At 42.1% G+C, this 27,741-nt stretch overlaps 1 protein-coding gene across 1 annotated transcript; it reads left to right on the top strand.

Annotated features, from left to right (window-relative positions):
• Nucleotides 1-879: 879 nt before the first annotated feature.
• On the top strand, nucleotides 880-26,815 carry RSPH1 (radial spoke head component 1). The gene is made up of 9 exons (XM_053305849.1): nucleotides 880-1,093; nucleotides 2,086-2,199; nucleotides 3,360-3,465; nucleotides 7,090-7,180; nucleotides 12,876-13,011; nucleotides 13,799-13,864; nucleotides 17,575-17,746; nucleotides 19,696-19,830; nucleotides 26,509-26,815. Exons 1-9 carry the CDS (start codon nucleotides 1,040-1,042, stop codon nucleotides 26,565-26,567), a joined length of 933 nt encoding a protein of 310 aa, XP_053161824.1. The 5' UTR covers nucleotides 880-1,039; the 3' UTR covers nucleotides 26,568-26,815.
• Nucleotides 26,816-27,741: the final 926 nt, after the last annotated feature.

The raw sequence follows: 27,741 nt of genomic DNA, 5'->3' as shown, positions 1-27,741 counted from the left end.
GCCTTTCTCAATCATTGAGAAGGAAGGTATTTCCTCTCTAAAAAAGTGTATGGGGTACAGCCTTAAAACATTTGGGACAGTACATCTGTTTCCCAACTGGAGATGGTATGGTAGAAAGCTCCATATGCTGGGCAAGACTGATGGAAAATAGACAGGGTTATGTTAGAATAGAGACACGGTTGCAGTGCTTTGTAAAAATGATGTCATCTACCAAAAATATAGAAGCAAGCCACATAGGGTTAAAAATATGCTTGGGGAAAGGATTTTATGCCTTTTATATGACAGGCAGAAATTCAGCATATACAGCCCTCCCCAACAGACACAGCAGCAGGGAGAGCTATACCTGTTGAACTGCTACCTGTGTGTTTTTAAAGGCAATAAAGATTTCTTCAGTTCAGCTTCAGTACTGTTATCTTCAATGTAAATTGTCAAATCATATCTGAACAAACTCTGAATGGGCCCTTGCATCCACATATAAACCTCTGTTTCTATTCTGACAGGCTGCATGTATCAAACATGCAGCTTAAAGATCTGTTCAACGGTCCCCTGGTTCTTTCCATTTTCTGGACAGATACATATTCCTGTTTTTACTGTTCCTTCCAACTACCCAAATACAGTCTCTCTCTCTCTCTTTCTCTCTCTCTCTCTGTAAAATATGATTTAATTTAAACAGGGAGTGCATCTGTTGAATTTCTGCCTGTCACACAGCTTAAGCAGAAAGTAGCCTTGCAAGGCGAGATAAATGATAGATATCAACCCTAAGAGCATGGTCACGTGACCACGCAAAACAAAATTCCTGCATACTCTATGCCTGTCACAGCACTCCAACGTCTGCAGAGGCAGCGAGTCCCGGGCACAGATGACGTGACAGCAGCGCAGGTGTCGGGTTCCCTAACGAATCTTGAGCGCCAGAGAGGAAAACACAGTTGCTATAGTGACCACGTGCCCGGAGTACCGCCTCCCAGAAGTTTCGCAAGGGGGCGGAGTCCGACAAGGACGCTGTTTCCGTGGTAACAGCAGCTGGAGCGCCGGGTGAAGCATGTCGGATCTTGGCTCGGAAGAGATCGAAGAGGAGGCAGAGAATGATTTGGGGGTCAGTGCAAGAGAGATTAAAGGGAAGGGAAAGCAGGGACGGGGTGGGGCCGAAGAAGAAATAGAAGAGTGGGAGTAGGGATACTTCAGGCAAAAACTGATGGAGTAAAGAAAGAGGATTCACGCGTATCTGCGGGATGATAGAAACGATTTGGGGGAAAAGGTAAACAGCAGCCACCGTAAGGCATATTAGAGTGCTGTCAAAACTGATTAATAATTCTGGGAGTTTAATTCAGAATCTTATCCACAATATGGATAAAACCCATTGTTTCACCTCGTCTGTTCAGAAGTACCAGATCTCCTCTCAAAGTTCTTGACCTCATCCTGATTCCTCCTGCCATTTCCAAAAACACAAACTGCATAAATGTGTGAATTCAAAGTAGATTTATGCAAATATGTAGTTTGTATGATTTATTTAAATACAATAATTTTCAGTTTGTGGTTATAGAATATAGGAGTTTACACAGAATTACAGATGTTCTTAATACTTTATTATTGTTTTATCTGTGTAAACCGCTTTGAGAAGTTTAGTTGGAAAGCGGTATATAAATATTCATTGTTTGTTTCTTGGTAATAGGACACATTCAACTTTTAAAGCTCTCTCATAACATCATACCTGGGCATAAATCAACAGAGAAATACTTAGTTAAAACTTTAGAAATGTTATGTTTAGAAAATACCAAAATACCATCTTATTCTACCCTGCAGTGGCAGAGAATCCTATATAACCACACAATAAACATATTACGCATATTTAGAGGAAGTTACACTCTTCTTGACATACTGATTAAAGACACATAGTACAGTCAGGCAGACAAGATATTTGGAATATATAATTATTTATCTTCTGTATTCACGTTGCTTTTATAATCAGATATTGATTTGAAGCAACGTTTACTTTGTAAACATTTAATGCATGTTTATAAGCAGACTCATATAACATTAGCTTCTCAGTTTTAGTTGCATAATAGCTATCTGATTACATTTGAACAGGAATATGAAGGTGAACGTAATGAAGCTGGTGAGCGACATGGACATGGGAAGGCCAGATTACCTAATGGTGATACTTACGAAGGACAATATGCAAATGGTAGAAGGAATGGACAGGTACAGTATTATTCATGTTTAAATAAATATATGTTAGAGAGCTTGGAGGGGGGATTTGTTTATCCCTTTGCAGCAGAAGTGTACACGTAAGGAGAACACTGCTAATTAATATTGCCTGGGGGCATGAAGTCAGCATTCTAAATAAAGTAGTTTGTTTAGGAAAGACATAAGAGAGAAATATAAGCCTACATGCATCGCTGCTTGCTACATACAGGAAGAGGGAAGGGAGAAGACAGAAGTCTCGCACTCCTGGTGAGAATGAAAGCTGAGAATATCAGTCTAACAAAGGAGAATCAGAGGAGAGATAGCATGGTCAGAGAGGAAATGCCCTTACTGGCTGTCTCTACTACTACAGGTTGAGTATCGCTTATCTGGACTGCTTGATAAGTTCCGGATTTTGGACTTTTCCGGATTTTGGAATAGTCCATAAATACAAACCGTGAGGCGGAACTCTTGTGAGAGCACACAAGAGTTCCAGTGGCAAAAAACAATGGTGGCGGCGAGGAGGTGGGCGAGCGGAAGAGGCGCCAGGCGCCGGTGGCAGCAAGGAGGTGGGCAAGCAGAGGAGGCTAGTGGAGGAGGCGAGAGGCGCCAGTGGCAGTGGGACGGCCCGGCCCTGAGGGAGGCAGTGGGACGGCCCTGGCCCTAAGGAAAGCAGCTTGACCACATTTTTAAAGTAAGCTGAGGCGTTCTGGATTTTTAAAATTTATTTATTTTATGGCGTGGTGTCTGGATTTTAGAGCATTCTGGATTTTGGATGTCCAGATAAGGGGTGCTCGACCTGTAATGCCCCTAGTGTCAAAAAGTCGGTTGGCTTTTAGAAAACAACTAAAGACGCTTCTCTTTAGCCAAGTTTTTTAGCTTGTCTGGTAGTTTTAAAGGGTATTTAAATTTGATTTTTAATGTTTTAATTGTTAAAATTTCTTGGGGGTTTTGTTTTTGTTTTTTGCTGTAAACTGCCTAGAAACTTTGGTTGTGGGTAATATTAAAAAAATGTCAGATAAATAAACAAACAAATAATAAATACAGAAGGAAGGATGCTAGTGATAAGAGTCGATGCTGTCAGGAGCTGCATCTCCATTTGTGTATATCAGCCATTTTTCTAATACAGGCACTATAATAAGAATTTAAAAGAACTCTCTACAATGTGAATGTTTCAGGGCACTTATAGGTTTAAAAATGGTGCACGCTACATTGGAGAATATATTGAAAATCGGAAACATGGCAATGGCATCTTTATTTATCCAGATGGATCCAAATATGAAGGTAAATTGTATTTTCTTTGTTAGTATTTAATTATGAGGATTTTGATAGCTGATAGCTGATAGTGAAGCCTGTGTGAATGAATGCGTGAAATATTAAGAACAAAGGATTGAGAACTATATATTTCATTCAACAAGCCAAAATATTACTAAGGCTGCATTCGTATGCACTGTTGTTTAGGAGTAAGTCCCATTCAACTCAGTGGAACTTATTTCTGAGTAAACATGCATTGGATTTCAATTGCATTGAAACAATCCAATGTTACATGTATTGGATTGGGCTGCACAGCTGTTCTTTCTCTCTATTTTTGCTCATCATAGACTTGTTTGAAGATTTTGGTGTAATGTTTATTATTGACACATTGCGATCGACATTGTGAAGGCAGAAGAAATATATCCTGATCCATTTAAGAGGGATATGAATATGAATGAATTAGGTGTCTTAACCAAGATCTAGTCTCCATTTCCTTTTCCTGATTTGTAAACCACAGTTAAATCACAGCTGAGTTCAGATGACACGTAGGGCTCCTAACGAGGATTCTGTCACCACAATTCCTGGGCTGAGGAGAGGAGCAAAGGGGAACAGGGAGGAGCATGCAGGATTGGACTTTATTCCCATCATGCCCTATGAGGGATGACTAGTTTGTATGTGCAGGTTGGCGTTTGTAAGTTGGGGACTTCACTAATTTAATATGCTATGGAGCTTTGTTTGTAAGTATGGGTCATTGTAAGTCAGGTGTTTTAAAGTCAGGGAATGCATGTATTTTTAAAACAAATGTTTGCTGTGGCACTTTTTGTGAAGTAGAGCCTCCTTCATCAGATGTAGGAAATATCAAGATGTGAAGTCTTGTCTATTAAATGCATGGTGAGGATAACACTTTATGCATTTGATGACTTTAGTTCATGAAAGCATATGTCACAATATGTGACATAAAGTGACATGAAAGCATATGTCACAATAAAGGCTTTAGTTAATGAAAGCATATGTCACAATAAAGCTGTTAGTCTTTAAGGCAGTGATGGCAGGTTGGGGTGGAAGTGTGTGTGGGGGTAGGTGTGGGTGCAAAAATGCTTAAGTCCAGGCACATGGGGTGCTCATTTTCTAGGTTCTCCAACTTGTCGAATGAGCAGCCTTGGGTTAACACTGCGATGGGGTGAGAGGGAGACAGGCAGTTGGGCAGGGTGAGCAGAAGGTGAGAAGAGGGCACCTGCGACTTGTTTTCTGTCTCTACCCACTCCACTTTAGCCAGCTGCCACTGCTTTAAGGTGCCACAAGACACTGTTGTAGGTGTAAATCCTGATCATTGTAATGAAAGTTAAATTTATTTATTTATTTATTTATTTATTAGAAACATTTAATATACCGCCCACTCCAAAGACTCTGGGCGGTGTACAAAAACATGTAAATAAGGCAACATTAAAGATTGCATTCTAAATTAAAAACTAAATTAGCTAATGGAAAACAAATAAAGTAAACTTCAGGGCAAAGGCCTGATGAAAAAGAAAAGTCTTCAATAGAGATTTGAAGATCAGTAAGGAAGGGGCTAAATGAATCTGAAGGGGAAGAGAGTTCCAAAGAAGTGGGGCAGCAACCGAAAAGGCCCTTTCGCGGGTCCTAGAACACCGAACCTCTCGAAAATCAGGGACCAACAAAAGGGCCATCTGAGATGATCTAACAGGACGGGATGTAACTGGGTGGGAGAGGCGGTTCTGTAGGTAAACGGGTGCCAAGCCCTGCAAAGCTTTGAAGGTAAGAACTAGGACTTTAAATTAAATTTGGAAGCGAATGGGTAACCAGTGCAGCGACTGCAGGAGAGGTGTTACCCTGTCATATTTTCTGGCACCCATGAGTAGGCGAGCCGCTCATGGACCCGTTGAGCTTCCCGATCATCTTCAAAGGTAACCCTAGATAAAGTGCGTTACAATAATCTAAGCAGGAAGTAACAAGGGCATGAGTCACTGTCATTAGTGCCTGCCGATCAAGGTAAGGGCGTAATTGGCGAACCCGATGGAGCTAGTACAATATTGTTACCATATTGTAAACAAAAAATTGATACAATATTCCTGCAGCTTTCATCTCTTCATGGACAATTGGTATGATTATGGACTAGGAATCTAGAACCTGAAAGTGTTAAGAAAAACAGTGAGGGAATGCTATACCTTGATAATTTGCAATTGGTTGTTAATCATATGTTATTAGGGAGGGTAGTGAGTGCTTTATCATTTACGACAGGGGTGCATAACTCAAACACCCTGATTGCCTGGAGCCTGGAACTAACCATGACTTGGTTTGTGGGGACCAAGGTTAATTTTCAGCTCATTAATTATTAATATTAATGAAAATATTAAAAATTTAAAATATTAATGAAAGTTAGGGGGCAGAGGATTGGAGTCAGGGAGGAAACGTGGGGGAAGAGGGATGGTGTTGGCTCTGGCCCAGGGGTAGGGAGCATCTCAAGCACCCAACTGCACTGAGCCACTGCTGCTTGTCAGCAGGACAGTCCAAGAATTATTCATTACTTCTGCTGTTGATGTAGGATATTCTACCTGTGGGCCGAATCCAGCCCCCCGGCCTTATGTTGTGCAGGCCTGATTTACAGTCTTGCTTTGTTTGTAGCCTAAATTATTTACTAAAGGATTTCTGTATCCAAATATAATTCAGTGAAAGTGATGTGCTCAGACATCAAGCAATATGTAATGAATTTGGAAATATATATACTTATATCATCCAGCCTCATACTAGATCTATCTTCTGCTCTTCAGCCTGTGAATGTTTCAAGGACTGTCTCCATTGATATCTATATTTAGCAGTTGTTTAAATGAATATTATTTAAAGGATACATTATATATTTATAGCAAATTTTAATATGAGAGAGAAAAGAAAAAGAGGGAAGAAAGTTAGTATAATATATTGTATTCAGCCTCACCATTATAAAAAAACCTGGCAGATCCAGGTTCATACTCACCCAGTGGCTGAATCATATGAACTGCTGCTCCAGCAATTACGTCTTAGAGTAGTTGCTGGTTAGAGTACAATGACTGAAAGAAAGCAGAGTGTCACAATCTGTGGTTTTGTGCTAGTGCCAAATGCAGATTAGCAAAACCAGGATGTCGCCCTGCTATGATTCTGTAGATGTTTCATAGCTGTTGTGTGGCACAAAATTGGGCAGAATGGAGTATGTGACTGAGTATGATGAATCACCTCTGCAGATTCCTAAAGGTATTTTACTTTGATGGAGCACTTTCTCTCATGCTAATAAAATTAATTAGCTATCATGTAATCAAGCCAAATACTGACTGACATTCTGATCAATGCTGTGCTTGGACAACAAACACACTTACACAAGTACAAGAATAAATGCGTTAAAATATGGGGATTTCTAGAATCCCATCTTGCACAAAGGTTTCCTGCAAAACATATAAGGGGTGCCACAGGTTGTGTACCATGTTGCGCAAACACGTTTGTGCTAGTGCAACACTAGTCTGGAATGTAATTCCAGCACAACAGCCTTCCGCTAGCACAATGTCCTTTTGCAAGCACAGTGTTAGGTTGTCCGCCACTGAGTGCTATGACTTATAAAGAAATGTGTACATATTAATGTATACGTTTTTGTGGTGTCCATTGCAGGAGAATGGGTGGAGGACCAAAGGCATGGCCATGGTGTTTACTACTATGTAAATGGTGACACATATACTGGAGATTGGTTTAATCACTACAGGTTTGTTTCACTTACATTTCAGGTTTCTTTTTTATTCGCTATGAATTGTAAATGGTTAAAAAAGCATTGTTAGAACAGTCAAAAATGTCCAAATAAAATAATATAGTCAAACAAACTATTTCAAGACCCCATATAAAGTAATTAAAGTTTAATTATGTTATGTTTAGGCTTAAAAATTACATGCCACATTCTAAAAAACAGACTGGTTCAGATGTCATGTAGAACTATGGTTAAAATCTGGTTTCATGGTTCCCATGCATTCAAGAATGCATGTTCCGCCCTTCCCCACCGTTACCGCTGTGAGCCTTTTGGTTTCCTTTTAACCTAAATAAGAAAAAGAATTCCTAAGTTTGGTCATGACATCAGAACTGATTGATCTTGGTTTATGACCAATCTTGTTTTATTATTAAGTAGTAGTTAGAATAAAGATTGGACAGCAATTTCTGACCTAAATTGGAAATAGAAGTCCTAGGCAGCTCGCACGGGCAGGGGAAAAGGAAGTGCACACTTCCAAGGCTTGGGGATGTCTCATGGAGTTCCACATGATGGGTGTTCTTTTTTTGTTTGGGATGTGCTCGAAACATTTCAAAACTTCTATTTCTAGCTCCTGAAATGCTTTGAACTGCCCCAGCTGAATCATTTCAGCTGGGGACGAGTGGGCACTTTAAACAGAGGAAGGCAAGTCTTTCCTGCCCCTCCATTGCAGCTCCGCTGGCCCCCGCCACTTCAGAGTGGTGCTGTTTATTTGAAGTAGCCGGGCTCTCTGTTTGCGGGCTGCATTTGCTTAGGAACAGGACAGGGGCGTAACAAGACTGGAGTGGGCCCAGAGACAAAATTTTTAAATGGGCCCCTCGCTGATACACACGCACACACTTCACAATATATAGTCATGTGACTTGCCTCTGGGGGGCCCCTCGAGGCGTGGGGGCCTCCAGGCAGCCGCCTCCCCTTGCCTAATAGTAGCTACGTCCTTGGAACAGGAAGTTCCCTGTTCCTATCAGGAAATGGAGTCTGAGCATATGGGGATGCCATCCTGAGTGGACAGCACCACTCTAGGGCAGCAGGGGGCAGCAGAGCTGCACTGGAGGGGCAGGTAAGACCTGCCTTCCTCCTTTTAAAATGCCCGCTCTCCACGGACCTGGATGTGCACAAAACACTTTGTGCACATCCCTACTTTTGTTGTTGTTGTTTTAAGGTTGTTATGTATTTTTATTAAATGAGCTGTTGTAGGTGCTCTTCAAATGGAAAAGGCAGGATGTATAATGTAAAATAAATAAATGAGAATCAAATGTTAATATGTCACAAAAGGGCTTATGTAGTTGGCCCCTTGAGCATGGCAATGTGTGTCCCCAGCCCCATGTGCATAGCTTTTCCCACTGGGTAGGGGAACGAGCCGTAATATTAGACACTGGGATCCAGGACAGGCTATTCCATATCTCATCAGGATCATCCACATGCTCACTATGAGGGATTTGTACTCCCATTCTGTGTACTCCAGCTATCTGAGCTCTTGATTGTTTTTAGATCTCAGATTATTTTATTTTATTTATTAATGATATTTGAATATCACCACTCAGTGAATCTCATGGCAGTTTTATGAATACCTGTTGCTCTAGTTGCCAAACATCATATTATCTGATTCACTGAGAAACTCTATTTTGCTCAGTAATTACCAACTCTGACTTATGGAAAGTTTTGGACACTAAATAGCCTCATCCTATGCACATCTGGTTGGAAGTAAGTCTAATTTTGTTCAGTGCGACTTGTTTCCAAATAAACAGCTAAGGGTCTGGGTACATAAGAGAACATCTTTGTTATGTGCCCCAATGCCCGTTGAGGTTACTTGAGGAGGTCCATCTCCAGTTACCGCCAGCTCGTCTGGTGGCCACACAGAGACAGGCCTTCTCAATTGCTGCCCCGAGATTGTGGAATGCACTCCCTGCTGAGATATGATCCTCCCCATCTCTATTTTAAAAAAACATCTGAAGACCCATCTCTTCACCCAAGCTTTTTCAGCTTTTTAAATTTATAGGATTTAATTTTATGCTGTTTTAAAATTGTTAAACTGTTTTAACCTTTTATATTTGTTTTAATTGTTTTTATGTCATTATTAACCACCCAGAGATGACATTTTGAGTAGTATATAAGTTAAATAAATAAATAAATAAATAAATAAATAACATGGATGGGATTGTAGCCTTAACTTTCCAGTAAGTGATCTTGCTTAGTATTCTTGCATATGTACACAATCAGAAATCTGTCTATAAGCAGATATGATCTGCAATGGGTTTCATGACCAAAGGGTTTGGATTAGGCACCTAGACTGTATATAGGTTCTATTTAGTTATAAAACAACGAGGTCATTCACACGACGGGGCGGGGGTGAAGGCTGTTTGTAATCAACTTCCTCCTAGACAAGCGCTGGACTCCTGCTGGAAGCACAGATTGCACTCCCAGACAGTCTTCGCTGCATGCTGCAGCGCAGAGCTCTGGAGGCTGAGATGACACATCCTGGCCTCTGGATATCCCATAATGCACTGTGTGACATGTGCAATACATTGGGAGATTCCCCCAGGAGATGGGCACTCTAGGTGCCCATCTTTGTGTCTGCTGAGACTGAACATAGCCCCAGCAAACACATGATCCCGGAGCCTCACTTGAGCCCTTAACCCTGGCTAATAGCTGAGTTTCAAAGCGGGGCTAGGCAGTGCTGCCCCGCTGGGATCGGGCCCAGTCCTGGCAGTTTTCATGCGCAGCATAACCCAGGCTGGGCTCCCCTAGCCTGGGTTAGGTTGCACATGAGAAGAGCCATAATTTCTCTGTGTGTATTTATTTGTTTGTTTGTTTATTGTTACATTTATATACTGCCTTTCATTAAAAACAATCCCAAGGCGGTTTACAAAAGTTAAAAAACATACAATAAAAATGACAATTAAAATATTAAGCTAAAAATATTAAATGAATCTAATTTAAAAACTATAAAATACAAACATAAAAGCTATTCGCGAGTAAAACACATAGAAGCAGCAATCATGTAAAGGCCTGGATAAAAAGCCAAGATTTCTAAAAACTGTGATGGAGTCAGAGGAGCGAATGGCCACTGGGAGAGTTTTCCAAAGTCTGGGGGCAGCAACAGAGAAGGCCCTGTCCCGAGTGCACAACAGCCGAGCTTCCCTCATTGTCGGCACCCAGAGCAGAGGCCCCTCAGATGACCTTGTCAAGCGGGCAGCAACCCCTGGGAGCAGGCGGTCCCTCAAGTACCCTGGGCCCAAACCATTAAGGGCTTTAAAGGTCAAAACCAGCACCTTGAATTGGACCCAGAAACGAACTGGCAGCCAGTGCAACTCTTTCAAAATTGGTGTGATGTGCTCCCACCGGGCAGCTCCCGATAAAACCCTAGCTGCTGCATTTTGCACTAGCTACAGTTTCTGGATATTCTTCAAGGGCAGCCCCACGTAGAGCGCGTTACAGTAATCCAGCCGTGACGTGACTAAGGCATGGGTAACCGTGGCCAGATCTGCCTTCTCGAGAAAGGGACACAGCTGGCGCACTAGCCGGAGCCGTGCAAAGGAACCCCTGGCCACCGCCTCCACCTGAGCTTCCAAAAGCAGAGCCGGGTCCAATAGTACCCCCAAGCTGCGTACTTGCTCCTTCAAGGGGAGTGCAACCCCATCCAGAACCGGTAAAATCTCCTCATCCCAATTGGCTCTCCTACTGACCAACAGTATTGTCTGGATTCAATTTCAGTTTATTAGCCCACAGCCAACCCATCACGGCCTCCAGCCCCAGATTCAGGACATCCACCGCCTCCCTAGGATCAGATGACAAGGAGAGAGTGAGCTGAGTGTCATCCGCATATATTGCTGACAACTCAGTCCAAGTCCCCGGATGACCTCTCCCAGTGGTTTCATGTAGATGTTAAACAGCATGGGGGACAAGACCGAACCCTGCGGGACCCCACAGGCCAGTGGCTACGGGGCCAAGCAGTAATCCCCCAGCACCACCTTCTGGACCATCCCCGCAAGAAAGGACCGAAACCACTGCAATGCAGTGACTCCGATTCCCATACTTGAGAGGCAGTCCAGAAGGATACTATGGTCGATGGTATCGAACGCTGCCGAGAGGTCCAGCAGAACCAACAGGGACGCACTCCCCCTGTCTAGTTCCCGGCATAGGTCATCCACTAGAGTGACCAAGGCAGTCTCAGTCCCATATCCGGGGCGGAAGCCAGATTGAAAAGGATCCAGATAATCTGTATCATCCAAGACCCTCTGCAGCTGGGACGCCACCACATGCTCCTTGCCCAAAAAGGGCAGGTTTGAGACAGGTCTATAGTTGTCCAGGTTGGAGGGATCAAGGGAGGGCTTTTTAAATAGTGGTCTTACCATCGCCTCCTTGAGGCACGATGGCATCCTGCCCTCCCTTAATGAAGCATTAATGATCACCTCCAACCATCTGCCTGTTCCCTCCCTGGCAGCTTTTATTAGCCATGAAGGGCAAGGGTCAAGAGCGCATGTTGTTGCTCGCACACTGCACAGGATCTTGTCCACATCCTCAGGCTGCACCAACAGAAAAGAATCCAACACAACAGGACCAGATGGTACCAAAGGCACGTCTGCTGGAACTGCCAAAACTCTGGAGTCCAGGTCAGCACGGATGCTAGCGACTTTATCTACAAAGTGGCAAGCAAACTGATCACAATGGGCTTTAGATGACTCCTCCCCCATTGTCTGGGGGGATGTGTGGAGCAAGGTTTTTACCACACGAAACAGCTCTGTTTGTCTGCACTGAGCAGATGCAATGGAGGCGGAGAAAAAACATTTCTTTGCTGCCGCGCCCCCCCCCCCACAGAGTAGTCCCTAAAATGGGCTCTAGCCCATGTTTGGTCGGATTCGACATGACTCTTCCTACTCTTCCTTGTATGTGGTGTGTGTGTGTTTGTGTATCTATATTGTGTATATATATGTGTGTGTGTTCTCTAAGACGTACCCATTGCTAATCTCATGCATGGCAGTTCTAATGAGCGTTCGCAAGCGAGCTGCCGGGAGGGGCAGAGGAAAGCAGTGGCAGACAGGTGTGCGGGTGGAGGGGGGTAAGAAATTGGCAGCGGGGGAAAGAAAATGGCAGTGGCGGGAGGGGTAAAGAAGGTGGCGGGGGAGAAAATGGTGGCGAGGAGGGGGAGAAAATGCAGCAGCAGTGGGGAAACAGCAGTGGAGGTGGTAGAGGGGAGAAAGCGGTGGTGGGGAGAAAACAGCAGCGGCGGCAGCGGAGGGGAGAAAACAGCAGCGGGGGGAAAGAAAATGGCAGCGGGAGAGAAAGCGGCGGCCAGAGGGGCTAGGAACGTGGGGAGAGCTGAGAGGGAGGGGGGAAGGAGGCGGGAGAACTAAAGGCGCAGATGCTCTCTGCCCAGCCAGTTAGTATGTTTTAATTATTCTAGCAACCAGTTAGTATCTGTGCTTGTTTGGGAAATATATGTATATCAAAAAGGGAGTCTTGATTTAAACCACTAAATTATTTAAAGTGGACTTTTTTTCTTGATCAGTGAAACTGGTTGTTTAAATTGCTTGGATTTAATTCAGTCCACCTTATACCCATGTGAGAAAGATAGCTTTAGTATTCAGAAGCAAGGTTAGGGTTTTCTGTATGTTTAGTGTGATGCTGGCTTTTAATGAAAGTGCTCTTTGTCTCTCCATAGGCATGGGCAAGGTACTTATGTCTATGCATTAACTGGCTCCAAATATGTTGGTACCTGGGCAAATGGACAACAAGAAGGAGCTGCTGAACTGATTCACCTAAACCACAGATACCAGGGGAAGTTTGTGAATAAAATTGTACGTATGCAAGAGAAGTTGTATAAATCCTAGATCATTATGGAAGATGTTACTCATTGACCTGGTTCAAATGTCATGCAAAATCATGATTTAATGCTATGAGAACAAACCTATGCCAATTCAGGGCTCATGTGTTCTCCCTTCCCTCTCTTTCTCATACATATGAGAGAACAAAATGCAAAACTTCCACTTCCATTTTAGAAGAAATCACAATTCCGCATTATGTACAAACTCAAGGAACTGTGGTTTATTCAGTTAGTTAACAATCCAGAATATGAAACTATAGACAGAACAAACAGCTCCTCAGATTTGTAAGTAACACAGAATTATGGTTTGTTCACGCGCTAAAGAGGAGGAAAGGGGATAGGGAGTGTGTGAACCCACAACCACCCGTTTGGCTAAATCTGAAATCGGCTGAAATGTCCGCTTTTCACTGAGCACATACAGCAACCTCTCCAGCTTGTACTGCACTCTAAAACTTTAAATTATGGTCTCAATATCTAGAAGTTCCTTGTGCGCAGAGGAGTGCCAGTATTTACTCAGAACCTTATGTAAGCAAAGACCTTTTCGTATCTTTTAGTGTTGTGGACAGTACTGCCTGTGCACATGGGCCTCCCCTAGGCGTTTCAGGTGGTCTAAGGATCAGTAACACATTTCATTTGGGAGCAACATATATAAATTGTGTATATAAATGCACAGCAGTATAATATAAAGTAATTTGGTGCTGATTACATCAATATAAAGTGATTTAGACTATTGCAATTTTTCCTTTTCTTTCTTTCTACAGCCATCAGGTCCTGGAAAGTATATATTTGATATTGGGTGTGAGCAACATGGTGAATATGTTCAAGAGGTAATAATATCATATAAACAATACTAATAGCTAGAAAGCCAGGAATAGCAATTAATTCTCCTGGTTCATTTTATGTCTTATAACTGAAAGGAAATTGAAACAATACATCTGGTTAAGAAGTATGTGCTTTATTTTAAGGTAAAAGAATAATAATTCTAATGCTAGTAGTAATCTAGTGATCTGGGCTGCATTCACCAGCGTTTCATGAGAGATGAGGAGAAGGTGTACTGGATTCTCCAGACTCCTTTCAGCCTGTTTCTGTATCAAAAAATCCTGCCTTTCCCTCAAATCTGTGCTGATCTTTGGTTCCACAAAGAACCAGTTTTTTCTCCTTCCACCTTCTTTGGCCATGTCCAGATAAACCCTCCCCTAGTGGTGGCATAAGGAGTTTGTAATGATACAGTTGGTAGAATATTTTGAGCTTTGGAGGTGTGCAGTGCTTTTGTAGCACTCAGTAATCTCTTGCTACCTGAGGAAACCAGTGTGATGCATCAATTGATGCACGGTTGCGATGCACCAATAAAATTGTTGTTCAAAGCAATGGCCTGTTTAGACGTACTTTATTCTTCCCATTCTATGTAGTCATTAAAAATAGAGCACCAACTTCTGCTCCATATGTAGAAAAGTGACGTCTTGTTTTTGTAAGCAAAATAGTACTCTAAACCTGTTAAAGGAATTGCAAGAAGAGCTTTTATGCTCTGAACTTTACTCTTTTTTACCCTGCAGTTCTGCATATAGGAGCATATTGCTTAGAGCCTCTGTAAGACCAACTCTGAGTACAGTGTGTTTCAGAAACACATAAAGTAGGGGTGTGCATGGTCCGGTTGCCACAGTGCAGACCGAATTCAGACTGAACTGCGGGTCTCCAAATTTATTTATTTATTTTATTGTTAAATTTATATACCACCTTTCATCAAAACAATCCCAAGGCGGTTTATAGCTAAATTTAAAAAATAAAATTGTAAAAAAGACACAATTAAAATATTAAGCTAAAAATATAAAACCAATCTGATTTAAAAAAATTAAAACAAAAGCATAAAAGCAATACAGAGTACAGAGAGCAGCAGCAGAGACAATCAAATAAAAGCCTGGGCAAAAAGCCAAGATTTTACACTCTTTCTAAAAGCTGTGATGGAGACCAAGGAGCGAATAGCCACTGGGAGAGCATTCTAGAGTCTGGGGGCAGCAACCGAGAAGGCCCTGTCCCTTGTGCACGACAACCAAGCCTCCCTCTTTGTCGGCACCTGGAGCAGAGCCCCCTCAGACAACCTCGTCAAGCCGGCAGCAACCCTTGGGAGCAAATTGGTTCGGTCAAACCCACTGGCTGGGCTGTCCAGGTCTATGAACAGGTTCAAACCAGTTCAAAGCGATTCATGATCATACCGCTTGGAACAGACTGGTTCGCGGCTGATTGGTTCACAGTCGAACCGGTCTGTGCACACCCCATTTACAGTAAAATCTCATTCTACAAGCCTCATTCCCACCCACCCCACTGCCCATGAATTCAAGTTTCATTCCTTTTGACAGCTACTATTATGAATATTTATATACTGCTCTTCAACCAAAGTTCACAAAGCACTTTACAAAGAAAAATACATATATAAAATGGTCCCCTGTCCCCAAAGGGCTCACAATCTCAAAGAAAAATAAGGCAGATACCAGCAACAGCCACTGGAGAGAGCTGTGCTGGGGCTGGATAGAGCCAGTTGCTCTCCCTCCTAAATATAAGAGAATCACCACTTTAAAAGGTGTTTGCTCAGTTAGCAGGGGTATGTTAAACACTTCATGTTTTTCTGTGAATGGGGCTTGTAACTTTTATAAAGTAGAATTTGATTTATTTTCACAACTTGCTTAGCATATGCAAACCAAGGACCAGAGAAGAGGCAGCAAAGAACTGCCGTCTGTTCAGAGCTATGGGAAGCAACCAGCTATTGAAGCCTTTATCTTAATGGAGCCTAGTATCACAGAGGTGCCATCTGGCTTTGAAATGGAGTGTTTTTTGCATGGTTTGCTTGCATCTGATGTTTGATATTTTTATTTTATTTATTTATGTTTACATTTATAACCCGCTCTTCCTCCAAAGAGCCCAGAGCGGTGAATTATGGAAAAATAGTTCTTCAGAGCATTGGTTGATATTGAACAAATCTCTACTTTTTAAAAGTACAATTTTTTTGCAGTTCAGTGAAATTGTTTTGAATGTCTTGGTATAATTTTATTAATAAGGGAATTATCATTTTTCCAGTACATGCTAGTGGGAAAAATAGTTCCTTGTTCCTGTGAGCTTCCAAATAGTGGCCTAAAATCCCCAAGGGTGAAATACTAGGCTGTAAAGCAGTGGTGGACAACCTTGGGTCTCCTGTTGTCTTTGCTGAACTACAACTCCCATCACCCCTGCCCACAATTTTTTGTGGCTGGGGATGATGGGAGTTGTAGTTCAACCACAGATGGAGAGGTAAGGTTGTCTAACCCTGCTGTAGGGGATTTCAGGGAAAATACACATGAATGGGGGATATGCTGGGAAGAAAGTTGGTGTTGGCAATTTGTGCATTCCACCATCAAGGACAGATCTGCTGGGGGTAAGGTAAATTTGGCACAGCCTTCTCGCCCAACCGGCAGTCATGTGCATAGCCTTAATGAGTGCTATGTCATACTTTTTATAATTCGGAATACTGAAAAACAGTGTTTTGACAGTGCAAGTTAACATGGATGCTGAACCCTTGATCCAATATTATTTGTTCCAACATTCTGATTCAGTTTTTGATTCCAGTTTTGATCCTAAAAAATTAGTGTGCAAAATCCTGTAATTAAATTGAAAATGAAAAAGCCTCTGAAAGCATACAGATCAAAGAGAGGATAATTTAATAAACTGCAGGTGGTTCTGAAGGTGAGGAATTTCTGTACAGATATAATATACACCCTATGATTGTCACAAGAAATATGTCTATGAGTAGAATTAAGGATGCAGTGCCTTGTTCCACAGAAGTACAGTGTATTGCACTTCTACTGTGTTTCCTTAATATTGGCTGAGGAGGTATTATTTTTTGCATACAGGTACTAGTAACCATTAGCTATAGACACTTCTGATAATCATAAACAGATATATTGTATTCACTAGAACTTACTCCTTAGTAAGTGTATGTAGGATCAGGTTAGTTTGCTGTACTATGTTATCTAGATAAAATAACTTTGCACCATCATACCTATTTTTCTGTCAGAGGGTAAAAAGTACATAACAAATATATATAACAAATATATTTAGGCTGGTGTCTATTACAGCAAGCACAGCCAAGTTTATCTGGGGAGAGTATTCCACAACCAGAGTGCCATCACCAAAACTGCCCTATCTCCAGTCGCCACCCACATCACCTCTGAAGATGGTTGCACCCAGAGCAGGACCTCTGATGCAAATCTAAAAGAGTAGGCAGGTGTTGTGATGAATGCTTCTAGGAGGGATATACACCAGGGATGGTCAAGATATTTTCTGGGTCACTTTGCTTGAGGCACTGGAGCCCTAAAATCTCTTTGTGTGTGTAAAAGGCTGTTTATGCCTAGGTCTGTTTATTGTTTAAGGTTGCATGGGGTATTTGTTTTTGTGTGTACAAGTGTGTTTGTGTTTGTCCGTCTGTAAGCTTATATTGAGGCAAAAATCTGGTATGGTGATTTCCTTTTTTCATTCATATTGCTATACTGGATATTCATCTGATCTTTAGGAAAAACTAGAGGAAGAGGAGGAAGAAGAAACTTTTACGCCAGCTGTTCCAAAATGGAAAGCATCGAAAATTACTAACCTAACACTATGGGCACCTGAAGAACCTCCTCCTCCAGAAGTGACCCCTGCAGCAACTGCAGAGGCTCCAGTAACTGAGGAAGAGGGAGCTGCAGGTTTGTACTTTTCCATGAGACCAAACCTTCAAGTACTGCTGTGATGTAACCTACAGTCATGATAGCGAGTCTCTTGTTTTTGGTGGAAAAACATGTTTAATGTATTGCTATAAACTGAATATATTATATTACAATATGTCACAGTTTCCCCAATAGCTCTGGACTGAGCAGTGTAGGTGATATGCTCATTACACAGTTTTGCACGTTGTGCATATTAGTATCTATAGAAACAAATATTCTGAAATTGTTGGGCCTTCACAGGTGGTTGGAAATTCCTTTCAGGCATGGGACTAGTAATGAGATTTCCTACATGCCACCTTTACAGACATGGTAATGGAAGTTTACAGCACAAGCAGAATAAAGCCCCATTAGCTCTAAAGAGAGCATTAATGTAGCATTACTTCATTTGATGGCAATAGAGTGTCCTATCTTGTTACCTTGGGATGAATTGAGCAATGGGTGACTTGGCTCCAGAGGGAATTGCTGGAGGTGGGGATGCCGTGTCTGAGCAGGGCAAGGTGTGTCAGGAAGAAGACCATTGGGCAAGCTAAGCCAAAGTCACAGCAGCCAAGGGTCAGGAGCCAGGACGTCAGTTTGTCAAGAGCAAGATAGATCAAGGTCACAAAGAGCAGGAGGTCAGGAACCAAGAATGAGTCATTCAGGAGCAGGCAAAGGTCAAAGTCAGAGGCCAGGAATCCAAAAGAGCAGGTAACCCGAACAAGTCAGAGCATGTCCATAACGAATGTTGCTTCAGCAAGAGGCAGAGGCAAACCGAAGCCTTAAGTAGAGCAGCGAGGAATGCAGTGGCCCTGCCCAAGCCAGGAATGTCCCAGGGCACATGCTCTGTTTCCCAAGTGTTGGTTAAGCTGGAGATGGAGAACTGTTGGTGGCGTTTGTGATGCTTCTGCTTCACCCTCTGAGTCAGAGGACAAGGGTAGGGGAGTGTTGAGGGGGTCGGCAAGTATAGGGAGCTCTTGTGTTGGTGGAGGAGGCCCCTTGAACCCTGCCTTCTCCTGTGAGTCCTCTGTAGACACAGGTATTGGAGTGGGGGTCAGGCTCTGGATTCATGATGGGGGTGGGCATCAGAATTGCATACAACTTGAGTGGGAAGGTAGAGTGCTTGTCATTAAAAAAATTTTTTTTTTAATTGCACAAAATCTTTTACAATTCCCCAAAATGGAATAGGTATGGCAGGGGCAGGGTGAGGGAATATGTCACTGGCCACCAGTGATGTCAGTAGGTGCCCATATACTCGTTCAACTATATTCCAGATGATACACTAAATAACAGCAACATTATTTGTTTGTTTGTTATTCTGCTCTCTTTCATGTTTAGTTTATAATATCTGCCCCCCCCCATGTTAATAATTTATTGCTCACAATCTAAAAATGTTAATAGTTTGGGGAAATAGAAGAGGCTCAGTGAAATTAAAATGACATTGTAAACATAAAATCCATTTAAAATAATTATTGGGAGACAATAAAAAGTCTCAGTCCCAAGTCTGGTAAGGATAGTGAGCTCTAGAGCTGCTCCCAGGAGATAAACAGATGCTAAATTATGGATACTAGGATGCTTCTTCTCCTGTCTTCAGCACCAACTGTCAGTGGTAACTGGGAGCATTAAAAAAATGGCTGCCATCTTGACTGACACAGTGCCAGTGCAGCAGTGCTGCATTCCAAATGAAGGGTGTCCTGGTGCATGTGGGGTGGGGGCGGGTGGACAGTTTCTACTTCCTTTCACTGCTAAACCTCAAATTTTTGGGTGGCACATGTTTCCCTGCCCCCTGCATGCACCAGTGCAGCCTTAATCTGGAATACAATGCCGTAGTCTGGAATGAAAGGCAGTAATGCTTTTGCACCTCTAATGTTTCTTCTTCTTCTTCTTCTTCTTCTTCTTCTTCTTCTTCTTCTTCTTCTTCTTCTTCTTCTTCTTCTTCTTCTTCTTTTCAGTTTCAGTTACTGTTGAGCCTCCTCCTGAAGCTGCAGAAGCACCTTCAGAAGTAACAGAGCCCCAAGACTCGACATCTGTGCCTAAAGAGAATGAGGAGGAGGATGAAGGTGCTAAAGACGACCAAGTGGATCAGGGTAAGAGAGAAAGAGATGGAGTGTGCCATGAATGATTAAGCTGGTCCCTTGAAAAGATGACTGTGGAATCTATCTATCTATCTATCTATCTATCTATCTATCTATCTATCTATCTATCTATCTATCTATCATATTTTTCTACCGCCTGGTATATACATCTCTAGGTGGTGTACAAAATTTAAATCAATATTTAAAAATCAGCACAGATTTAAATGCTCCTATTTCAGCAGGGAGCATATTCCAAAGCCCCAGGGCAGCCACAGAGAAAGCCCGGTCTTGAGTTGCCACCAGACGAACCGATGGCAACCGTAACTGGACCTCTCCAAAAGTTTGTAACAGGCAGCAGGGTTTATGACAAAGGAGGCGCTCTCTTAAATAGCCTGGACCTAAGCCATTAAGGGCTTTATAGGTAATAACCAGCACTTTGTATTTCGCTCGAAAACATATCGGCAACCAATGCAGTACTTTCAGAACTGGTGTTATATGGTCCCTTCGTGTTGTCCCAAAGACCAATCTGGCTGCTGCATTCTGTACCAATTGTAGTTTCCAGAGTACGTGCAAAGGCAGCCCCATGTAGAGCACATTACATTAGTCAAGCCTGGAGGTTACTAGCATATGTACCACTGTTTTAAGGTCATTCGCCTCTAGAAATGGACGTAGCTGACATTTCAGGCAAAGCTGATAAAAAGGGCTCCTGTCCACTGCCTCAGCCTGAGAAATCACGGAGAGCTTTGGGTCCAGGAGCACTCCCAAGCTACGTACCTATTTAGGAGTATTTACTCTGGATGCTGCATTGCCTGTGGATGTGATGCTGTGCTGACTCATTTTCATTTATCCATCTATGCACCCATTAGCGTTAGGGATGTGCAAATTGATTCGGGTACAAATCGATTTGTACCCGAATCTAGCTGATTAAGCTGATTTGGAGACGAAACAAATCATCTCTGTGGTCCATTGCTAGATTTGGGTACAAATTGAATCACGCCTGATACGATTTGTATCTGTTTGAGATTCGGATCCCTCTTATTAATTCCCCCAGATTCTCAGCTTTCATTTAAAAAAAAAGGCTAAGTTCTAGCACTTGTAGAAGTGGAGTTATGGAGCAAAACGTGTGGTCACTGTTTTTCAAGTGTTTGGATTCTTTGGTGTATAATAAATTTTCTTCAATGAATCCCTATGAGGATTCATTATACACCTTCATTTCTTCTATTCATTTTGACTGTCTTTTCAACTGTGCCAACTGTCAACTGCCATGTGTCAACTACACTACACTCCCACCTGCAAGGCAGTGAGGGTACTACTCAGTTTATGTTCTAGGAATTTTTTCAAGTGTTTAGGCTCTTTGGTGTCTAATAACCTTTCCTCATAATGAATCCCTATGAGGATTCATTATACACCAAAGAGTCTAAACACCTCAACAATTCCTAAAATATAAATTGAGTACCCAGTGGGTTGCAGGGTAGTTGGAACATGGGATGCCACTAATTTCCCACCTCCACCTGCAAAGAAGTGGGGTCAAAATGAAAAGAAGAAATGAAGGTGTGTAATGAAGACACCAAAGAATCAAAAATACCTAAAAAATAAACTGAGTACCCCAATGTGTGGGAGGGGGAGGGTGTAGTTGACACATGGCAGTTGACAGTTGCCACTGTCCAACGATATTCAACATTAACAGAAGAAACGAAGGTGTATAATGAATCCTCATAAAATGAAACCCCTGCTAACTTGGCAAAGAGGCACCTTTTAATGTGGTGATTCTCTTTATTTAGCAGGGGGAGAGTAACTGGCCCTATCCACCTCCAGCACAGTACCTCCAGTGACTGTTGCTGGTGTCTATCTTATGTTTCTTTTTAGATTGCGAGCCCTTTGGGGACACGGATCCATCTTATTTATTTATTTATTTTTCTGTGTAAACCACCCTGAGCCATTTTTGGAAGGGCGGTATAGAAATCAAATCAAATCAAATAAATAGAGATTCATTATGAGGAAAAATTATTAGACACCAAAGAATCTAAACATTTCAATGTTCCTAAAAATCCCTCACTGACTTAAAGGTGTGTGTGGGGGGGGGCGGGGTAGTTGGCACATGGCAGTTGACATTTGGCACTGTCCAGTGATAGTCAAAATGAACAGAAGAAATGAAGGTGTGCAATGAATCCTCATAGGGATTCATTATGAGGAAAAGTTATTATACACCAAAGAATCTAAACACTTGAAAAAAAAATGACTGTACAGTTTGCTCCATAACTCCACTTCTGCAAGGGCTAGAGCTTACCTTTTTTAAAAAAGAAAAAAGAAAGAAAGAAAGCTGGGGATCCATTTTAGGGTTAGGATATGGCAACTTTGAATCCTCATTGTTTCCTATGCCGGAAATGTTCAAAATCAGTAAAAACTAAAAAGATCATTAAAAATCAACCAAATGTCCCACTGCCTTGAAATTTGGCTGGTAGGTGGCACCCATGGAGACGTACCCACCACCCAATTGTGGTGCCCCTAGGACGTTGTTAAGTGGTCCAAATCGGTCCAAATCCAAATTGAATCAAAGCAAATACAAATTGAATCTGGGGTGATTTGGAGGGGGTAGATTTGGATACAAAACAAATCAGGTTTGGGGCACAAATCGAATAAAAAAGTTGATTTGTGCACATCCCTAATTAGCATAGCTGCTGTAAGGCGTGGAGCACAAGGCACTCTGGGTAACAGCAGCTGGCTATAATTATCAGGGTCTTCTCCTTCTAAACTGTTTGTTTCATGATACAGGGGCAGCTTCAACCTTACCACCTCTTGGGGCAAGAGGCAAACGTCTTTACTCTTCTGCCTCTCTTCTTCTTGCTGGTTCCCTCCCCACTTCATCAGCCACTGTGGCTGCACATGGTTGTCACCGGACAAATTTGCCTTCTCTTCACTCCTTTTCTCTTGGCTGGACAAAAGTCTCCAAGATGGCAGCAGCATCCTAGAATGGCTGGCAAAGTTTTTCAAAAGCTGTGCCATTTTGTGCAAGACGGCATTACTGTAGTGAAACTTTACCAAACCTTCCAGGATGCTAACACTATCTTCGTCTTGAATATGTTTTCCTGGTTGAATATGTTTTCCTTGAAGAGGAGAAAGGGGGTTTTCAAATATGTGTAACATTTCCCAGATGTGCTGTTTTTGGCCAGAACTTCACCTCCTCTCATGGCCAGGCTGGAAATCTGGAGAGTCAGAACTGTATCGTCTCTGTAGGTGAATGTTATGAGCAGTCTCCCTCTTGCAGGGATGTACTCTTAATATATAGCATAAGGGCTGTCTTTAGCTTGTGTGGGGCCAGGGGCAAAAATAGTTTGCAGGGGACCCCATGATTACTTAATGTTGTTCTGGCTCTGCCAGAACTAAAAGAATTTCTGCTGCTGTGCTGTAGTATAGCTGCTGGAGGGGGAGTGCTGGTGAGGCCTGGGGGAGCAGCTGCCAGAGGTAAGGATCCCTCTCACCTTCTCGCCTGCCCTTTCAACCCCTTTAGAATTAAGAATCCCCGGATTCCCCTTTACAAGCATAGCCACCCAAATTTGCAAGCACCCCTTGTTTATAAAGGGAAATCCTCAGTGGATTCCCCTTTACAGGCATAGCTACCCGACTGCATGGACCAGTCCGGTTCGCAGAGCAGCAGTTTGGTTCAAATTCAGCTCGAATTCAACCCGAACCGCTGAGAATTGTTCCGTGCACACCCCTACAGGTGACTGCTCTCCTAGCCCTGCCTTCAGGCAGCCCTGTATAGCAAATCACAAAGTATATTCCAGTCGAAATAACAGACAGAGCATCATTTTATTTATTTGTTCATTTCTTTGCTCTCTCATACGTTCAGAGTGTCTTATAATATATTTTTAAATGTTCATAGTCCTATTTATTTGCAATGCAAAATTAAATTTGTTTTATTCTGTTGGCTAAAATAGAATCATTTAAAAACAGACTAAAATCTGTTCATGTCCCCTTACTTTGGGAATGCACAGATGGCATCTGCAATGTCTCCTTAATCTCCTTTATTATTATTTTTAAAATAAAAATAAATAAATAATAATCTCTGTTTTCAAAGCTTTTCTTCATAACCATCTCTTCCATTTACTTTTTTACAGCCTCTTTCCTTCTAAGTTTATCTAGCTCTCCAGGAATTATATTAACTTATAAATGCATTATATGCTTTTATTTTATTTTATTTTATTTTATTTTATTTTATTTTATTTTATTTTATTTTTATACCGCCCTTCCAAAATGGCTCAGGGCGGTTTACAATTAAAACAAACCACTAAAACAGTAAAGAGCTAAAACAAATTAAAAATATATATAACAATTAACAATTTAAAAACATTTTAAAACAACAATTAACAATTACAGTGATTAAAATCCCAAAATCGGGTTTTTAATTTTAAAATAAACCAGATATTTAAACCCCCTCAATTTAGGAAGCTGAGAAAGCTTGGGTGAAAAGATGGGTTTTCAGGTGTTTTTAAAAAATTGCCAGAGATGGGGAGGATCGTATCTCAGCAGGGAGCGCATTCCACAATCTTGGGGCAGCGACCGAGAAGGCCCGTCTCTGTGTAGCCACCAAACGAGTTGGCGGTAACTGGAGACGGACCTCATCAGATGACCTCATTGGGCCGTGAGGATCATAATGAAGACGCTCTCTTAGATACCCAGGGCCTAAGCTGTTTATGGCTTTGTAAGTTATAACTAGCACTTTGTATTTTGTCTGGGAACCTATTGGCAGCCAGTGTAACTCCATCAGTAAAGGAGTTACTTGGTCTCTCCGAGATGACCCAGAGACCAACCTGGCTGCCGCGTTCTGAACCAACTGAAGTTTCAGGACTACGTACAAAGGCAGCCCCACATAGAGCACATTACAAAAGTCAAGTCTGGAGGTCACCAACAGATGTACCACTGTTTTTGAGGTTATTAATCTCAAGAAATGGGCACAGCTGACGTATCAGCCATTGCTGATAGAAAGCACCCCTGGCCACCACCTCAACCTGAGAAACCAGAGAGAGGTGTGAATCCAGAAGTACTACCAGACTGCGAACCTGTTCCTTTTGGGGAAGTGTGACCCCATCTAGAACAGGCCGATCAAAATCGTCTCTAGAGTTCCGACCCCGCACAATAAGTACCTCCGTCTTATCTGGATTCAGCTTCAGTTTATTCTCCCTCATCCAGCCCATTACCGCTTTCAGACAGGCATTTAGGAAGGATATGCCAGCTCCTGAAGAAGTTGACATGGAGAAGTAGATCTGGGTGTCATCAGTGTACTGGTAACACCCAGCTCCAAATCCCCTGATGATCTTTCCCAGCAGATTCATGTAGATGTTAAAAAGCATTGGAGAAAGTATGGAGCCTTGAGGGACACCATACTTAAGCTCAGATTTTGAAGAGCAACAGTTTCCAATTGACACCATCTGGAATCTATCCGAGAAGTAGGAGCAGAACCACTGTAAAACAATGCCTCCCACCCCCAACCCCCTCAGACGTTCCAGAAGGATACTATGGTCGATAGTATCGAAAGCCGCCAAGAGATCCAAAAGGACCAACAGAGTCACACTTCCTCTGTCCATTCCCAATTGGAAATCATCCATCAGGCCAACCAAAGCAGTCTCCACCCCATAGCCCACCCCAAAACCAGTTTGAAATGGGTCTAGATAATCAGTTTCCTCCAAGACCGCCTGGAGCTGAGAGGCCACCACCCTCTCTATTCCCTTGCCCAGCCATGGGAGGTTGGAAACAGGCCTATAATTGCTCAACTCTGAGGGATCTAATGCAGGCTTCTTTAGAAGAGGTCTAATGATTGCCTCCTTAAGACAAGGAGGCATTCTGCCTTCCCTCAGAGAAGCATTTATGATTTCTACCAGGCTGTTTACAACGACCTCCCTGCTAGATCGAACAAGCCATGTTGGACAAGGGTCAAGAGAACAAGTGGTAGGTGACGCTGCTCCAAGCAGCTTGTCCACATCATCATTATATGAATTTATTATAAATAACCCCTGCTAACTTGGCAAAGAGGCACGTTTTACGTGGTGATTCTCTCTATTTAGCAGGGGAAGAGTAACTGGCCCTACCCCCACCACCCCCAGCACAGTACCTGCAGTGACTGTTGCTGGTGTCTATCGTGTTTCTTTTTAGATTGTGAGCCCTTTGGGGACAGGGATCCATCTTATCTTATTTATTATTTATCTTTGTAAACCACCCTGAGCCATTTTTGGAAGGGCAGTATAGAAATCAAATTAAGAATAGAAATAGAAATCAAATTAATAATTAATAATTAATAGAAATCAAATTAATAATAATAATAATAATAATAATATAGCACAGCTCTATTAGCTATATTATGTATTATTATATATAATATAGCTATATTATGAGCATAGCTCTCACCTTCCTCAGAGAGCACACAAGCCCCACAACCATGCCAAGGCAGTGCCTCACTGGGCACTAATATATATATATATGTGTGTGTATATATATATATATATATATATATATATATATATATATATATATATATATATCTTCATATTTCCCTCCCTTTACTCTTGTCTGAGTGAGATTCTAAACTGTTTGACAGTTCTTGTTTTTGAATTTTATGTTTGTACAGTGCCAGTAATGAGGCTTTGGAAATAAGCAATGCCATCTTTTATTGTCCCATGTCTTTTTTCCACACAGCCCCAATTACAGGAGAAGAAAAAGAGGAAGAAGCAAAGGAAACTGAGCCTCCAGAGTAAAAGGGCGCAAAACCCCACAAACATTGCATACAAATAAATGAGATGTGATCTAGTCAGAAGTTAAGCACTTTTAAGGCCAATTATAATGCTAATAGAGAAATTTAAGTTTATTCAATGGTATCTAGAAGTGTTTAACTTTGGCAAAATATCATTCATATTTTTTCTTAGCTTATTATAGTAGCATTGGGTTATTTTTTAGTCTAATATTTGTTCAAACTGTTTTGAATAAAAGTTTGATATAAGTTTGATTGTGTCTCGCTTTGATTCCCAAGTCTTTTTTTACCTGTTGTGTAGAATGTAACCAAATCTAGCTAACCTCAGGGCATTTTCACAAACTAAAGCATGTTTGCTTTCCCCCTATCTTTAATAGAAACATAAATCTTGTATTGGTTAGAATGTACTTCTGAGTTAAAAGATTATCTTCCACTTTATCCCATTTTAACAACATTTATATGTGCACATATCTAGTGTGAGAGAGGCTTAAAGGCAGTTTGGCCATGGAACTCCATGGCCGCCTTTGGATAGAATGGCAAGCCGTGGGTCTAATGGACCCGCAGTTTGCCTCCATCCCCTCCCAGTCGCTCCCAGATAATCAGTCTGGGAGCCGGCAAAGTGGGTGGGACTGGCTGCACAGTCTTCTTCCTGGAAGGACAGTCCGCACAAGCCAATAGAGTAGCAGCCCGTGGGACAAGCTTCCTCCCTTAACTCTAGTTTGGAATTCAGAATCTGGACAAAATGGTGGAGGGAATGGACTGTTGTTTGTATGAGTGTAACACACTATAGACCGAGGGTTCATTCTGAGGTTTGAGGGTGAAATCGGAACTGCAGTTGGGTCTGGAAACCACAGTGCCAATCATTTGGACATCATGGGGGACGAACCTGAGGTGAGTTCGCCTCATGTACCCTGTTATGTCCGAAGGTGGCCTATGTTCCAAGTAGTCCTTTTTTCTTTTTCTTTTTGGTCTTAAAAAACAGAAGTCCAATCTAGCAACCAGGGGTGTTATAGAAGGATCTGGGCCCTGGGCCAACAGGGCCTGATTTGAGCCCATTTTGAGCATTCTTTTCATGCTCTCTAAAGGAATCCAATATTGTCCTATAGGTTTTGAAGCCATTAATCACCAATACATTCTTGTTATATCTGATGTGTTTTGGAGCAGGGGCATTGCTAGGGTCC

This window comes from Hemicordylus capensis, chromosome 3, assembly GCF_027244095.1.
Source record: "Hemicordylus capensis ecotype Gifberg chromosome 3, rHemCap1.1.pri, whole genome shotgun sequence".
NCBI classification, from domain to species: Eukaryota; Metazoa; Chordata; class Lepidosauria; order Squamata; family Cordylidae; genus Hemicordylus; species Hemicordylus capensis.
The sequence above is the reverse complement of the archived record's forward strand: the minus strand, read 5'-3'. Positions and strand labels throughout refer to the sequence as shown.

Excerpts from the sequence above, each read along its gene's own strand:
- RSPH1 (XM_053305849.1), top strand. The coding sequence starts at position 1,040 with ATGTCGGATCTTGGCTCGGAAGAGATCGAAGAGGAGGCAGAGAATGAT. Across the intron at positions 13,012-13,798 it reads GGAAGTTTGTGAATAAAATT|CCATCAGGTCCTGGAAAGTA; the intron begins GTACGTATGCAA and ends TTCTTTCTACAG. Across the intron at positions 19,831-26,508 it reads AGACGACCAAGTGGATCAGG|CCCCAATTACAGGAGAAGAA; the intron begins GTAAGAGAGAAA and ends TTTTCCACACAG.